General features: G+C 62.1%; 5 protein-coding genes across 5 annotated transcripts; 4 read left to right on the forward strand and 1 right to left on the reverse strand.

The window, feature by feature from the left end:
• Positions 1-418: 418 nt before the first annotated feature.
• SPSK_00661 (ABC multidrug transporter) lies at positions 419-4877 on the forward strand (the record flags this gene model as incomplete). The annotated part of the gene is made up of 3 exons (XM_016727611.1): positions 419-3412; positions 3499-4273; positions 4339-4877. 3 exons carry the CDS (start codon positions 419-421, stop codon positions 4875-4877), a joined length of 4308 nt encoding a protein of 1435 aa, XP_016584314.1.
• A 714-nt stretch (positions 4878-5591) lies between these two features.
• SPSK_00721 (uncharacterized protein) lies at positions 5592-7778 on the forward strand (the record flags this gene model as incomplete). Its single annotated transcript, XM_016727669.1, has 1 exon — positions 5592-7778. One exon carries the CDS (start codon positions 5592-5594, stop codon positions 7776-7778), a length of 2187 nt encoding a protein of 728 aa, XP_016584315.1.
• Positions 7779-9270: 1492 nt separating this feature from the next.
• Positions 9271-11181, forward strand: SPSK_00742 (ferric-chelate reductase; the record flags this gene model as incomplete). Its single annotated transcript, XM_016727690.1, has 1 exon — positions 9271-11181. The coding sequence occupies one exon, from the start codon at positions 9271-9273 to the stop codon at positions 11179-11181; it is 1911 nt and encodes a 636-aa protein (XP_016584316.1).
• Positions 11182-11321: 140 nt separating this feature from the next.
• SPSK_00745 (pantothenate transporter) lies at positions 11322-13223 on the reverse strand (the record flags this gene model as incomplete). The annotated part of the gene is made up of 4 exons (XM_016727693.1): positions 11322-12496; positions 12603-12905; positions 12984-13001; positions 13070-13223. 4 exons carry the CDS (start codon positions 13221-13223, stop codon positions 11322-11324), a joined length of 1650 nt encoding a protein of 549 aa, XP_016584317.1.
• Positions 13224-14349: 1126 nt separating this feature from the next.
• SPSK_00945 (uncharacterized protein) lies at positions 14350-14655 on the forward strand (the record flags this gene model as incomplete). Its single annotated transcript, XM_016727886.1, has 1 exon — positions 14350-14655. The coding sequence occupies one exon, from the start codon at positions 14350-14352 to the stop codon at positions 14653-14655; it is 306 nt and encodes a 101-aa protein (XP_016584318.1).
• Between the last annotated feature and the right edge of the window lie 431 nt (positions 14656-15086).

Raw genomic sequence — 15086 nt, forward strand, 5'->3', positions numbered from 1 at the left:
ATTCCGGACGCGACGGGCGTTTCTCAGCGAGGCAAAACGAAGCTCCCGTCCCCAAACGATGGCATGATATAAAATCGGAAACGGACGGGAGTGGAGACGCTGACATTTGGGCCAAAGACTACGAAGAGGAGGACGAGTCAGAAAACAGAACAAGGCACAGAGCACATCGCCATTCTTGCTCATGGATCCACACGAAGCAGACAGGGGACGATGGATATAGAAACGCAGACGCGGCGTAAGATGCTGCCAGTAGAGCTGGTCCGCCGTGTCCTATTGTCTTGTTGGTCTTGCTCGTCTTCGCTTATATAGGCTCCCACGCTGCTGTCGTTACGCTTTCCTGTCGACTTGCAAGACAGCCTTGCTGGATGACCAGCATCACGACAGCGATCCCATCGTCCTCCACCAACAATAGACCGCCATGGACGCTGCTACAGCCAGCGGTGGCAGCAGTGCCACCGACGTCAATGTCAACGACAATGTCAACGACAACGCCAACGACAACGCCAACACCGCCGTCGACAAGATCAGGGAAAAAGACGGCGTGTCTCCGGGAGGAGGCCTCTTTGACAGCGACACCGACGTGCGTGATGCGGAGCACGCTATAGACACGGGCGCCGGCCGAAAGCGGCTGACGCTCACGTTCCAGGACGTGACGGTGCGCGTGCAGGCGTCGGGCGCGGTGCTGGGCGAGACGCTCTTCTCGCGCATCGACCCGCGCGTGCTGCTGGCGAGCATCGGCGGCGCGAAGCCGCCGCAGCGGGACATCTTGCACGAGGTGTCGGGGCAGGTGCTGCCGGGAGAGATGCTGCTGGTGCTGGGGCGGCCGGGCGCGGGGTGCACGTCGCTGCTGCGGGTGCTGGCCAACGACCGGGCGTCGTTTGAGTCGGGGTCGGGCACGGTCCGCGGGGCCATCCACTACGGCAGCATGGACCACGTGGCGGCGCGGCGGTTCCGGCAGCAGATTACGCTCAACACGGAGGACGACATCCACTTTCCGACGCTGTCGGTGGACCAGACGCTGACGTTTGCGCTCAAGAACAAGACGCCGCGCACGCGGCCTATGGATGGCCAGAAAGACAGCCCGACGGACAGCCAGACCTTCGTCGCGGCGGCGCGCAGCCGCGTGCTGGGCAGCCTGGGCATCGCGCACACGGCGCACACCAAGGTGGGCAACGAGTTCATCCGCGGCGTGTCGGGCGGCGAGCGCAAGCGCGTGTCGCTGGCGGAGGTGCTGGCGGCCCAGAGCCCCGTGCAGCTGTGGGACCAGCCGACGCGCGGACTCGACAGCAAGACGGCGCTCGAGTTTGTCGAGATGCTGCGCCACGCGGCCGACACGGACCGCACGACCGTCGTCGCCACGCTGTACCAGGCGGGCAACGCCATCTACGACGCCTTTGACAAGGTGCTGGTGCTCGCCGAGGGCTGCGTCCTGTACTACGGCCCGGCCCGGGCGGCGCGCGCCTACTTTGAGGGCCTCGGCTTTGTGTGTCCGCCGGGCGCCAACATTGCCGACTTTCTGACGTCGGTGACGGTCGCGACTGAGCGGCAGATTGCGCCGTCGCACGCGGGCGCCGTGCCCAGCACGCCGCAGGAGTTCGTGGCCGCGTTCCGGCAGAGCGCCGTGTGCCAGCAGATGCGGGCGCGCGAGGTGGACCCGGCGACGCGGGTGGACGAGGTGGCGGACCTGCAGGCGGCCGTCGCGGGCGAGAAGACGGAGCGGCGGGTGTGGACGGTGGGCCCGCGCAGCGTGTACACGGCGGGCCTGCTGGACCAGATCTGGCACTGTACGGTGCGGCAGTTCCAGATCATGCTGGGCGACCGGCTGTCGCTGGGCGTCAAGATCTTCTCGGCCACGGTGCAGGCGCTCGTCTGCGGCAGCCTCTTCTACAACATGCCGCACACGAGCCTGTCGACCTTTTTGCGGCCCGGCGTGCTCTTCTTCCCCGTGCTCTACTTCTTGCTCGAGGGCATGTCCGAGACGACGGCCTCCTTCACGGGGCGCCCCATCCTGATGCGCCACAAGCGCTTCGGCTTCTACCGGCCGACGGCGTTCTGCATCGCCAACGCGCTCACCGACATCCCCGTCGTGCTCGTGCAGGTGTCGCTGTTCTCGCTCATCATCTACTTCATGGCCGCGCTGCAGACGGACGCCGCCAAGTTCTTCACCTTTTGGGCCGTCACCGTCGCCTGCACGCTCTGCTTCCTGCAGTTGTTCCGCGCCATCGGCGCCCTGTGCACGCGCTTCGGCCTCGCGTCGCAGATGATGGGCCTCTTCAGCACCGTCTTCTTCGTCTACGGCGGCTACCTGATCCCCTACAACCGCATGCACCCCTGGTTCCGCTGGCTCTTTTACCTGAACCCGGGCGCCTACGCGTTCGAGGCGCTCGTCGCCAACGAGTTTGACGGCCTGTCGCTCGCGTGCGTCGCGCCGAATTACGTGCCCTACGGGCCGGGCTACGACGACATGGGCATCACGGCCACGCGCGGCTGCACCGTCCCCGGCAGCGACGCCGCGACGGGCCTCATCGACGGCGTCACGTACATCCGCGAGCACTTTAACTACTCGCCGGGCCACGTCTGGCGCGGCTTCGGCGTCGTCGTGGCCTTTTGGGTGTTCTTTATTGCCGTCACCGCACTCGCCTTTGAGTTCCGCAGCAGCAGCGGCGGCTCGTCCGTGCTGCTCTTCAAGCGGCACTTCCGCAGCGCCGCCAAGGTGCCGGACATGGAGGACGTGCCCGTCAGCGAGCAGGAAAAGGAGGGGGCCACGGGCGCGGCGCTGACACCGCCCGCGGAGTCACCGTCGGCCTCCGCCCCCCGCCAGTCCACGTTCTGCTGGCACGGCCTCGACTACTACGTCAAGCACCAGGGCGCCCAGCTGCAGCTGCTCGACAAGATCTTCGGCTTCGTGCAGCCCGGCCACCTCGTCGCCCTCATGGGCAGCTCCGGCGCCGGCAAGACCACGCTGCTCGACGTGCTCGCCCAGCGCAAGGACGCCGGCCGCATCACCGGCTCCATCCTCATCGACGGCCGCCCCCAGGGCATCTCCTTCCAGCGCCTCACCGGCTACTGCGAGCAGATGGACGTCCACGAGGACACCGCCACCGTCCGCGAGGCCCTCGCCTTCTCCGCCCTGCTGCGCCAGCCCCAGTCCACACCCCGCCGCGAGAAGCTCGCCTACGTCGACCACATCCTCGACCTGCTCGAGCTGCGCCCCTTTGCCGACGCCCTCATCGGCGTCCCCGGCGCCGGCCTCTCCATCGAGCAGCGCAAGCGCGTCACCCTCGGCGTCGAGCTCGTCGCCAAGCCCACCCTGCTCTTCCTCGACGAGCCCACGTCGGGCCTCGACGGCCAGTCCGCCTACAACATCATCCGCTTCCTGCGCCGCCTCGTCGACGGCGGCCAGGCCGTCCTCGTAAGTCTTTTTGTCTTTTTTCCTCGCTCGCTGCGCTCAATCGCTTTCTTTCCTCGCTCGCTCCGCTCACTCGCTCCTCCTCCCAGTGCACCATCCACCAACCCTCCGCCGTCCTCTTCGAAGCCTTCGACTCCCTCCTCCTCCTCGCCAAAGGCGGCAAAATGGCCTACTTCGGCCCCACCGGCGACCGCTCCCACCTCGTCCTCGACTACTTTGCCCGCAACGGCGCCCCCTGTCCCCCCGACACCAACCCGGCCGACCACATCGTCGAAGTCATCCAGGGCAAAGCCGGCGGCCGCACCATTGCCGACTGGGTCGACCTCTGGGACGCGTCGCCCGAGCGCGACGCCGCCTACCAAAAGATGCTGACTCTCGCGAGCGCCGGCGCCGACAACGGACCCCCCGCCGGCGACGACCTCGAGTACGCCTCGCCCCTCCCGTTCCAGTTCCGCATGGTGCTGCACCGCCTCATGGTCCAGCTCTGGCGCTCGCCCGACTACGTCTGGAACAAGATCAACCTGCACATCTTTGCCGCCCTCTTTGGCGGCTTCACCTTTTGGAAGATGGGCAACACCGCCTTTGACCTGCAGCTGCGCCTCTTTGCCATCTTCAACTTTGTCTTTGTCGCCCCCGGCTGTGTCAACCAGATGCAGCCCTTTTTCCTGCACAACCGCGACCTCTTTGAGACGCGCGAGAAAAAGAGCAAGACCTACCACTGGCTGGCCTTTGTCGGCGCCCAGATCGTGTCGGAGATTCCCTACCTCATCATCTGCGCCACCGTCTACTTTGCCTGCTGGTACTTTACCGTTGGCTTTCCAGTCAAGGCCAGCATCTCGGGGCACATGTATCTGCAGATGATTTGTATGTCCTTTGTTCTCCTTGCTTTCTGACGTTTGATTTTGACTCTAACACTAACTTTTTTGCAGTCTACGAGTTCCTCTACACCTCCATCGGCCAGGCCATTGCCGCCTACGCGCCCAACGACTACTTCGCCGCCATCTCCAACCCGCTGCTCATCGGCGCCGGCCTCATCACCTTTTGCGGCGTCGTCGTCCCCTACGCCCAGATGCAGCCCTTTTGGCGCTACTGGCTCTACTACCTCGACCCCTTCAACTACCTCGTCGGCGGCCTGCTCGGCACCGTCATCTACGACGTCCCCGTCCGCTGCGCCGACCAGGAGTACACCGTCTTTGACCCGCCCGCCAACCAGACCTGCGGCGAATACATGGGCCCCTTTTTGCAGTACAGCTTCGGCTACGTCGCCGACCCCGACGCCACCGCCGCCTGCCAGTACTGCGCCTACTCGACCGGCGGCGACTACGCCAAGACGTTCAACCTCAACGAAAAGTACTATGCCTGGCGCGACACCGGCATCACCGCGCTCTTTTGCATCTCGTCGTACCTCATGGTCGTCGTCATGATGAAGCTGCGCAGCAAGAAGACGAAGAGCGCGCGGTCGGAGTAGACAGACACGGCCAGGCGGCCAGACGAACGAAGTGAGGCTGGGTGGATGTGTAATAGAATTCTTTTTCGATTTGTGTTCATTCTCTCCTTTTTTGTTTTCCTTCCTTGCTGTCTTCCATCTTCGTTTTGGTGCCTGGCGTTTGATTTTCAAGTTGTTCTCCTAGACTCTGCCTCCAATACCTAATATATGTTTGTTTCCGTTGTTTACTTTTTGTTCCTACGTAGAGGCGATATGGCGGCGAAGAACGACGACCTCATCGACCACGCCGAGATGGTAGGGCCTATATGGAGGGCTGGTTCCGGAGCGACCACCCAGTTACATGAGTTTAACGTGGCTGGGGTTGCATGTCGACGGAAAACACAAACCGACATATGGATATAAAGAGGAAGAGCGAGGAGTACACTTCTGTCGTTGCGTGTGGTGTGCCGTCTCGGGTATATTGCCAGTTTAAACCGCTGTGGCCCTCTTTTACATGAATATCCCGTTTTTCTCTTCAGATTACATGCACGCCCACCGGCTAATGCATTTTCCCGGTGTTTATATATGCCTGCACATATAGATGTACATATATACAGATATGACGGATACAAGTCCGGTCGGAGGTCGAGGCACCTCTCCGATATATAGAATGCAGGCCCATGCAGTCGAGGGTCGATTGATTTGCCACGACGCCTCGACTCGACATCGCTCGACATCGCTCGACATCGACACAAAATGGCGAGATCCAGTGTCGCCGGCTTGGCGCCTTTCCTCCTCCTCCCTCTCATCCAACCCTCCTTCGGCCTCTTCACCGGCGGCGGCCTCACCATTCTGTCCCAAAACAACCTGGACGGCGCGGCCAACAACGGCTCTGCGGCCATTTTGGTGCACCAGCCGTCGCCGTTCAGCGCCGCCGCCACGAGCTGCACGCTGCTCGGCGAGACACCTGTGGGCGCCTCGAATGACCATCTCCTCCAAAATTTGGCCTACCAGGCGTACAGAGGCGCGGCCCACGACCAACAGTACTGGGTGGCCAAGGAGACGGCCGACTCGGACTCCTGCCGCTCCATCAATGCGGCGGGCAACGTCACGACCACCGACTGCTTGACGCCGCTGCCGATCCTCTGCACGCAGTCGGCGCCCGTGTCCAACTCGTCGACGGCAGACACCGAAAATGGCGCGGAATGGCGCGTCGTGCAGTCGGTCAACGGCACGCTGCTGACGGGCTACCGCGACCTGCACGTGTGGAAGTTCCGGGGCGTGCGGTACGCGAAGCCGCCGGCGCGGTTCACGTATGCCGAGAAGGCCGAATTTGCCATCCGCGACGAGCCCGTCCTCGCGGTCACGGCGGGCGCCGACTGCGTGCAGCCCATTGGCGAGGTGCGCAGCGGCAGTAGCGAAGACTGCCTGTTTGCCAACGTGTGGACGCCGCACCTCCCGGCGATGGGCGACGAGACGACAGCGGAGGCGACGAACGGCACAACAAACAGCACGACGGCCCTCCGTCCCGTGATGCTGTACCTGTACGGCGGCGGCTTCACGTCCGGCTCGGGCAAAAACCCCAACACGGACGGCACGAACCTGGCGTCGCGCGGCGACGTCGTCGTGGTGTCGGTCAACTACCGCGTGGGCAACGCCGGGTTCCTGGCGTTTGACGACGGCGTGCACCGCGGCAACTACGCGCTGAGCGACATGGTGGCGGCGCTCGAGTGGGTGCGCGACTATGCGCGGTACTTTGGCGGCGACGCGTCGCGGGTGACGCTGTTTGGCGAGTCGGCCGGCGCGCAGGCCACGCACATTCTGCTGGGGTCGCCCAAGGCGCGGGGGCTCTTCCACCGAGCCATTCTGCAGTCGGACCCGCAGGGCTACCCGCGCAACGGGCGGTTTGCGTGGATGCAGTACGACACGCCGGCAGCGAGTTTCCGGGGGCGGACGACCAAGGTGCTGGCCGAGGCGGGCTGCAGGGGGACAAACACCACGACGAACACGACCACGAACACGACCGCCGCCATTGCCTGCCTCGCGCGGCTGTCCGGCTTTGCCCTGACCAACCTGACGACCAACGTCAACGGCGCCGTCGTGGACGGCGTCTACCTGACGGAGCCGTGGCTCGTCGTCAACGGGACGGGCCGCCACCCGAACCTGGCCGGCAACATCAGCGTCATGACGGGCGTCAACCGCGACGAGGCGGGCGTGCTGGTCGACGACTACCCGGGCAACGCCACCACCTTCGCGGCGTACCTGGCGGGCCCGGTCGGCACGCATTTCGGGCTGCCCGCCAGCGCGACGGCCCAGACGGCCGCGGACGCCGCCGTCGCGTCTGCGTTTGGCGTCGCGGCCAACGCCACCGACCCGGCGCGCATCTTCAACGCCAGCATGGCCCTCGCCACCGACGGCGAGTTTACCTGCTACGACCTGGCCAAGGCGTACTCGGCCGCGCGGCACCGCACGTTCCGCGCGACGTACGCCTTCCAGTTCAACCGCACCTACCAGACCGCCGGCTACACCAAGCCCTGGTGCGTGCCGCCGGCGACGCCCGCGCGCGTCCACGGCGACCCGGACGCCGAGTACTACAAGTGCCACGCCGGCGAGCAGATGGTCGTCTTTGGCACCGAGGCGCGCGCCGGGCGGCCCGACCGCGACGGCCTCGACGTGCCCTTTATGCAGCTCGTCGTCGACTACTGGGCCGCGTTTGCGCGGACGGGTGACCCCAATCCGCCGGCCGACTATCTGGCCGTGCGCGGCCACGCGGCGACCCTCCAGCAGACGCGGGCCACGGGGCCCTGGACGCCCGTCGACGCCGCGGCCCCGACCGTGCGGCTGCTGCAGTGGAACGGCGCCCAGGTGCCGTTTGGCAATGCAGACCGCTGCAAGGCGCTGGGCATTCCCTTGGATACACTGGAGACGTACAACAGGGCATGAACGGAGGGACGAGTGTCAGGAAAGGGGCAAGGTGATACGCCCACAATGGCTAACAAAAGCACCAAAACAGAGATAGAAGTAGAAATAGGAATAGAATAACAAGACACATAAAGGTCTGGCTGTTCGCATTTCGACTCGCAAACCGTTCGTTACCAATCCGTCATTATAATCGTATTCTAACCAGGGTAGACGACGGACAAGACACATAAGATGGGAACTGACGGAGCACGACGGAGCACGGAAGAATGCATTGTGCATCGTGGGACAGAAACAGAGATCGTCCAACGTGGTCGGAAATAGAGGCAGTGGGGGTGGAAGTAAATACAGCATAGGGAGTATGGAGTATGTATGGAGAACGGAGTGTAGACGCCGGATTGGCCAGAATGGGAAAGGGGCAAAACACCACGAGGGCTCTGCATGATTGGCCGCGATTTATTGGTCGCGCATTTTGCCGGATGTCCATGAATTAAGAAGTACGATGTAGTATGTCGATACGACGTCAGATGAGGTAGACGGCGTGAGAGAAGACGGCCATGCGTGCTGGCGACTGAATACGACTTACGACCACACAAAAGGATGAGGATGGAGAATGGGCGTATATCGTCCTCGGCGCCTGTCGTGTCTGCAGTGCTCCTAATTATGTCACTGTGCGGCTTCACTGTCCGGTCCAGACAACATCTTGGAGGATTTTGTGGACCGTCGGGGATGTCGCCGCGTCGTGCCGTCTCCCCAAAATGATCGACATGTTGTACTCCATTCCAGTCGTTTAGTACAAAGCGTCTGGGGATGGTGGATGGAGTACATTCGTATCTTCCACTGTTTGTTTACCGAAATGACTGAACTCGAAAAAGAAAAAAAAGAGACCATTGTGGCCATGAGCAACCACCAGGATCCCCATTTCTGACTTCCTGCATAATTCACGTCGATCTGCATATGGACAACCATCGACAACCGACGTACAGAATACTGTGTACACTGACGACCAGGGTTGATGGGACACGGCCCGCACAAAGCCGCGCAAACTTGCTCACTCCTTATGGCGGATAGTGTTTGTCTTGGCATTTTGTGCAGTCTTCTTTGCCCTTGTGCTCTTCTTTGCAGACGTATTTCTCCATCAGCGCTTCTCTTATTCGCCATCTGTTGCAGAATCGCATTCGAGACGATTGCCGTAAGAGGCCGGGGAGAGTCAATAAGAAGCAATAAGGAGGGGAAGAAATAAGGGAACGAAGCAGAATAAACAGTTGACAAGTTAAGAATAAAAGACCCACCGCATACTATATACAACCATCTCCCCTTTCCCAGGTCTTTACATTCTTGCCGACTTCTGTCTTGCTGTCATTACTGTCTAATTGTCTCGTCTGTTTGTCTTGTTTCACTTTCTTTTCTCCGTCCTCGCTAGAATCTTGGCATCGACCAGAATTCATCGTCACCAGAATACAATCATCACCACATCACCACATCACTACATCACAACACACCTTGTCGTCCCCCCATGGACATGGACATGCCCTACGAGTGGCTCACCTCCCCGGTGCAGCTTCACTCGTCGCGCGAAACAAACTGCACCATGACCGCCGAGCAGTGCGCCTACAAATCCCGCCGCTGGGTCAACTGGTACATTGCCGACCTGGTCTACGGCCGCGCCGCCGTCTACTTCTTTGTGGCCACCATTGCCGTCTTCATCCTGGGCCACCTCCTCAGCCGCCTCCTGCCGGCGTCCGTCCGCCGCTGCCGGCCTTGGCTGCGCGTCCTCGCCGCCGTGCGGTCGCTGGCCTACCCCAACGCCGCGCGCATTACCTTCTTGCAGTGGAACAGCCCGTCGGTCGGCGTCTGCCTGCTGGGGGCCGCCGGCGCTGCGTTCTTCGCCGGCTGCACGCTCGGCCCGCAGCCCTACTACTGGCCCAACACCGCCGACGCCCACTACGGCGACTCGCCGCCGCTGGCCACGCGCTCAGGCTACCTGGCCATGGGCTGCCTGCCCTTCATCCTGGTGTTTGGCAGCAAGGCCAACCTGGTGACGGCCGCGACCGGCGTCGCCCCCGAGAAGCTCGTCATCTTCCACCTCATGGCCGCCTGGGGCATGTTTGTACTGGCGCTGCTGCACACGTTTCCCTTCATCGTCTACAACGCCACCGTGCCGGGGGCCCTCGAGGCCAACTGGAACAGCAGCGCCCAGTGGCTGACGGGCGTGGTCGCGCTCCTGGCGCAGGCGGGCCTGACGTTTTTGTCGCTGCCCTTTGTGCGGCACCGCGCCTACGAGGTCTTCAAGGGCCTGCACTTTGCGCTCGTCCTCGTCTTTCTCGTCTTCCTCTTCCTCCACTGCGACTACACCCTGACCTCCTGGGACTACATCATCGCCGCCGTCGCCCTCTACCTGGCCTCGCTGCTCTGGGCCGTCGCCCGCACCTACCTCGCCCACGGCCTGCGCACCGCGTCCCTCGACGCCGTCTCGCCGCACACCCTCAAGATCGCCGTCACGACCCCCGACGCGTCCCGGTCCGCGTCCGCCCTCGTCTGGCGGCCCGGCCAGCACCTGTACCTCCGCTTCCTCGCGGGCGGCGCCGTCCACGCTCTCACGACGCATCCCTTTACCATCTGCTCCGTCGCGGGCCACGGCGACGCCGTCTTCTACGTCCGGCCCCGCGGAGGCCTGACCGGCCGGCTCGCCGCAATGGCCCGCCAGCGCCCGGGCCGGTCGGTCCCGCTGTTCATCGAGGGACCCTACGGCGGCGTCCCCCACCGCTGGGACGAGGGCTTTGACGAGACGCTCGTCGTGGCCGGTGGCGCCGGCGCCGGGTTTGCGCTGGGCCTGGTCCAAGACTGGTTCGTGCGACGGCAGCAGCAGCAGCAGCGGGCAGGGCGCGCGCAGACGCTGTTGGCCGTCGTGTCCAGCCGCGACCCGGCCCTACGCACGTGGTTTGTCGACGCGCTGCGGGCCATTGATCGAAACTACGACGGTGGTCTGTCGGGCGTCGCGGTGGTGCTGCATGCCACGGGCGAGGCAGCCGAAGCGGTGCCCGAAACGGTGCCCGGGACCGCCCCAGACAGTGTCCACGACGACGCGGCGTCGGGCAGTGACGAGAAAGGTGCGGCTCCCGTCGAGGTGGAAACGACAAAAGAAACGGGCCGCTCGGCCTCGTCCGCCGCCGGGTCTGCCACTGCATCCGCCACGGCATCCACCGCCACGCTCGACGTCCAGTACCGCCGTGGCCAGGCCGACCTGCCGGCCCTGATCCGCGCCGTGTCGTCGGCACCCAACCGCCACGTCGGCGTGGCCGTCTGTGGACCGTCCTCCATGGCCCACGACGTGGCTGCGGCCTGTGCGGCAGAGCAGCGCCGGATCGTTGCGGGCGGTGCCGGCGCGTCTGAAGTGTGGTTGCACCAGGAGGCCTTTACGAGTTAGCGTCCGTGTGTGGATGTCGTCTTTTCTGTCTTGTCATGCAGCGTGATACCATAGCGTTGATACATAGCGTTGATACCAATTAGTTTGTTTGGTTTATTTTGAACTGGCCAATATACTCTCCCTCCTGTCAAGTACTGCCACTATGCCTTTGTCTCCACCGTGGTGTTGACGACGACCACATCGTCCGACGACGACAGCGCCTCCGACACCCGCTCCTCCCCCTCGCTGTCCGTCCCGTCAACCGGGGGCCCCCTCCCCGCATGCACCGCCTTGCGCGTCTGGTCCCGCCGGTGCAGCACAATCGACGTCACGAACCCGGCCCACAGCAGCACGAAAAACACCAGGATAAACGGCCAGCCCTTGCGCCACCGCGGCGCGCCGTAGGGCCCGGCCGTCGGGAACACCAGCAGCGGCACCCAGATGTTGAACGAGTAGCCCACCGTCATCATCGACCCGAGAATCAGCGCGCGCTCCTCCGAGTCGTCGCGCACAATCGTGTTGACGGCCGAGTAGAGGATGGGGCTGGCGCAGCCGGCGACGCCAAACAGGTACCAGGCAAAGAACTTGAGGCCCGTCGGGATGTCCCAGACAATCATGCAGATGGTCGAAAACACGCAGCAGGTCTCGACGATCGTATACAGGATCCAGGACGGGTAGATGGCGGCCAGCGTGGTGCCGAGCCAGGACGCGACAATGTTGATGGCGTACGTGACGGTCGGCAGGCGGTTGACCTGGACGACGGAGTAGCCCTCGGCCTTGAGCCAGAGGTTCATGTAGGAGATGGGGTACGACGAGCAGATCATGCAGCTGGAGGTGTTAGCGACGAGCGAGCGAAGCGGGAAAAGGAATCGAGCGAAGCGAGGGCAGAAAGAGGGAAGCGAGGACAGAAAGAGGGTAGCGAGCGAAGCGAGGACAAAAAAAGAGCGAGGACCAACGTACATGTAGCAAAACACAAACACCCAAATGTGCCACCGCTGCAGCGACCGCTTAAACACGTCCAGGCCCAGCGGACCCGGCCGCCGCACCTTGAAGCGCGTGAGGCGCTGCTTGGCCAGGACAATGTCGGCGTCCGTGAGGTGGAACGGCCTGGGCGAGTCGGGAACGCCGGGAAAGACGACGTAGCCCAGCAGGGCGACGGGGAGCGTGAAGACGCCGTCGATGATAAAGAGCCAGCGCCAGCCGGCCATGCCGCCGACGCCCGACAGGTTGGTGTAGGCGGCCGCCTGGAGGTAGCCGCTGACCATGGACCCGAGGGCGTTGCAGATGAACCACGTGCCGGCGCGCTTGAAGAGTTCGTGGCCGCCATACCAGGAGCCTGGGGGGGTTAGACAAAAAAACAGTACAAAAAAATAAGCAAACGAGAGACGGAGAAAGTGACGCCGTTCTCCCGGACGGCGCAAGAAGGAACTATCGACACGTACCAAGAATAAAGTGCGTCCCCGCAAACACGGGCGCCTCGAGCATGCCAATCAAGAAGCGAATGGCATACAGCTGCTGGACGTTGGTGGTCCGGCTGGTCGCAAACGTCGCGATGCCCCACAGCACTTCGAGCGTCGGCAGCAGCCAGCGGGCCAGCCGCGGCCGGGACATGAGCAGGAGGCCCGGCACCTGGAAGACGACGTAGGCCGTGTAGTAGGTGACATTCAAGTAGTTGAGCTGGTTGCCGTAGAGGCCAAAGTCTTCCTGGAGGCCGCTGACGTAGGCATTGCTAATGTTGGTCTGGTCTATGCATGGCACGTAAGTACATGCTTACATACCGTGTAGCAGGCCGCATAGCACGCTTTGACGATTGTGGCACTCACCCAGGTATTTGACAAAGACTGGAGAGTTAGCAAGGCGCAGGTATTGACACACACACGAAAGAGACACACGAGGGACGGCGACGTACAGCAAAGACAAGCAAACACGAGAATGGAGAGGTCGAGCTTAAACAACAGCTTGCGCTCCGCCGCCGGGTACTCCGCCGGGTACCAGTTGAACACCTCCTTGAAGAGCTGCCACGGCGTCAGCCGCTTGCTGGATCCTTTCAGGACGTCGGCCATGGTGGGAGTGGCGGACGGGTGAAAACGTAGAGGTGAGACTTGTGTCGCCAATGAAGAGAGTGGGAGGGCGAGTCGACTTTAAAAGACAGCGACAGCACACCGGACGGACCCGATGACGACAGCAGACTCCACGTTGGAATAGTTGAAATGCAAGCCGAAGGTGAGACAGAAAACACAGATCGTATCCAAAATGGCACTCTGTACACTCGCTCAAGAGTGGAGGTCGATCACGCCTTGCAGTTGAGGGCAGGCAACCTACGGCAGATGGGGTGTGGAAAGCAGGCGAAGGAGCGTAAAGGAAAGCATTACACGGCGTCGTTTTTTTTATGTTTCGTCGATCTTGTTCAATGACAAGAGTCTCCATCGACTACCTCCCTGACGTACATTCGTCTCACGGCCATGTGTCTCGTGCGTGTCCCTCATCCCTCATTTGTCCACGCCATCCCAAGTACCTGGTTGCCAAAATCCTGGGACATCTCCGAACCAGCTGCAATTTTACTTCGTGCGGCATCAACCATCTGCATCGTCTTTCCGTCCACAGATCTCGCCATTTTGTACCAATCATGAACAGACGAGGTGACTGGTTAAGTAAACATGAATGGGAAAGCAAAGACGTGAGGGCGGTCGGCAAGAGAGGACGGACAATTACCGGATACAACCGCAAACGGACAAGCCAAGAATGGACAGGAGATAAGGAACATAAAACAAAGACACAAAAATGGTCCGGGGCTAGTGCGTCGAAGGAGCCGATATGGGTGCGCGTGGCCTCACCGGGGCGACAACATAAACGGCATCGAGACTGTCCAGGAAAGAAAAACCATCCGATGTCGAGACGAATTGTCCAGCATTTGATGAGACAAGAGGGCCTGTCAGATGGCGTGCTGGCCGGTGAGGGGTGGAGGGGGAGGAGGGACGCGATCATAATAAATGCCAAAGAAAAGCATGAAGAAATACGGGGCACCCGCGGACGAAGCGCGGTTCAAGGCAGATCTGAGAAGGATGTTTGTCGCATTGGACAGGGTCTTGAAGCGAGGTCGGGGTGTCGACCAGAAATTACTCGAAACGGACGTTGCCGACCCACACAAGGCCGACCAGGGGAAGGGGAGAAAAGGAGAAAGGACAGAGGATGAAAAGACAAAAGAGCAAGAAACAAAAGGGCGGCAATGATCGCGCGGCAAAGGAAGCCGGCACAAACGGCCGAGACGAGGCACTGCAAGGCGTCCGTCGGATATACCAGCAACAGAACATCGCCGAGGCCACCCATCGTGCCTACGTGACTCGCTTGGTCCGGCAATTGCCCACCAGCAAGAACCTCCACGGACGGTTCTGTGCCCCGGGACATGGTGAGATGTGTCGCGAGATGGCGCGAGGCGGATGGCGTGCTGCGGGGCCGGTCGTTCTTGCCTGGTTTACAGTGCGGATGGGCGGATGACGGGCCGGCCCCACTTTCGACTTACACGACGTACCCGACTTACACGAGGACGACACTTGACTCCCACTGTAGGCCACTTCTGTCGAGCCTGTGGACGGTGTTTCCGCATTCCTTCGCTGGTGGAGTGGAAAGGAAATTGGCAGCGACGAAAGTCAGTCGACGGTAGTCACGTCGACTCGGACGGTGGCTTGCTGACGCTGTCGTGCCGCCGTGTTTGTCAAGACGTCCGCCGGTCGCTTCGGAAACTACGCGAGCAGGTGGGAAGCGTCGTCGCAGAACACGCTCACGAGGCTATCTTAGCGGAGGATCACTCTCGACACAGTTCGCTTCGTGTCACAATTGTCCGGAGATGTCTGTTTCGGCACATCTAGTCTTGGTGACTCTGGCCGCTCAACCTGAGTGTCCGCGTTGAGCCAAGTTCGCCAGCCGAT

The sequence above is a fragment of the Sporothrix schenckii genome (assembly GCF_000961545.1).
Source record: "Sporothrix schenckii 1099-18 chromosome Unknown Cont48, whole genome shotgun sequence".
Taxonomy (NCBI): domain Eukaryota; kingdom Fungi; phylum Ascomycota; class Sordariomycetes; order Ophiostomatales; family Ophiostomataceae; genus Sporothrix; species Sporothrix schenckii.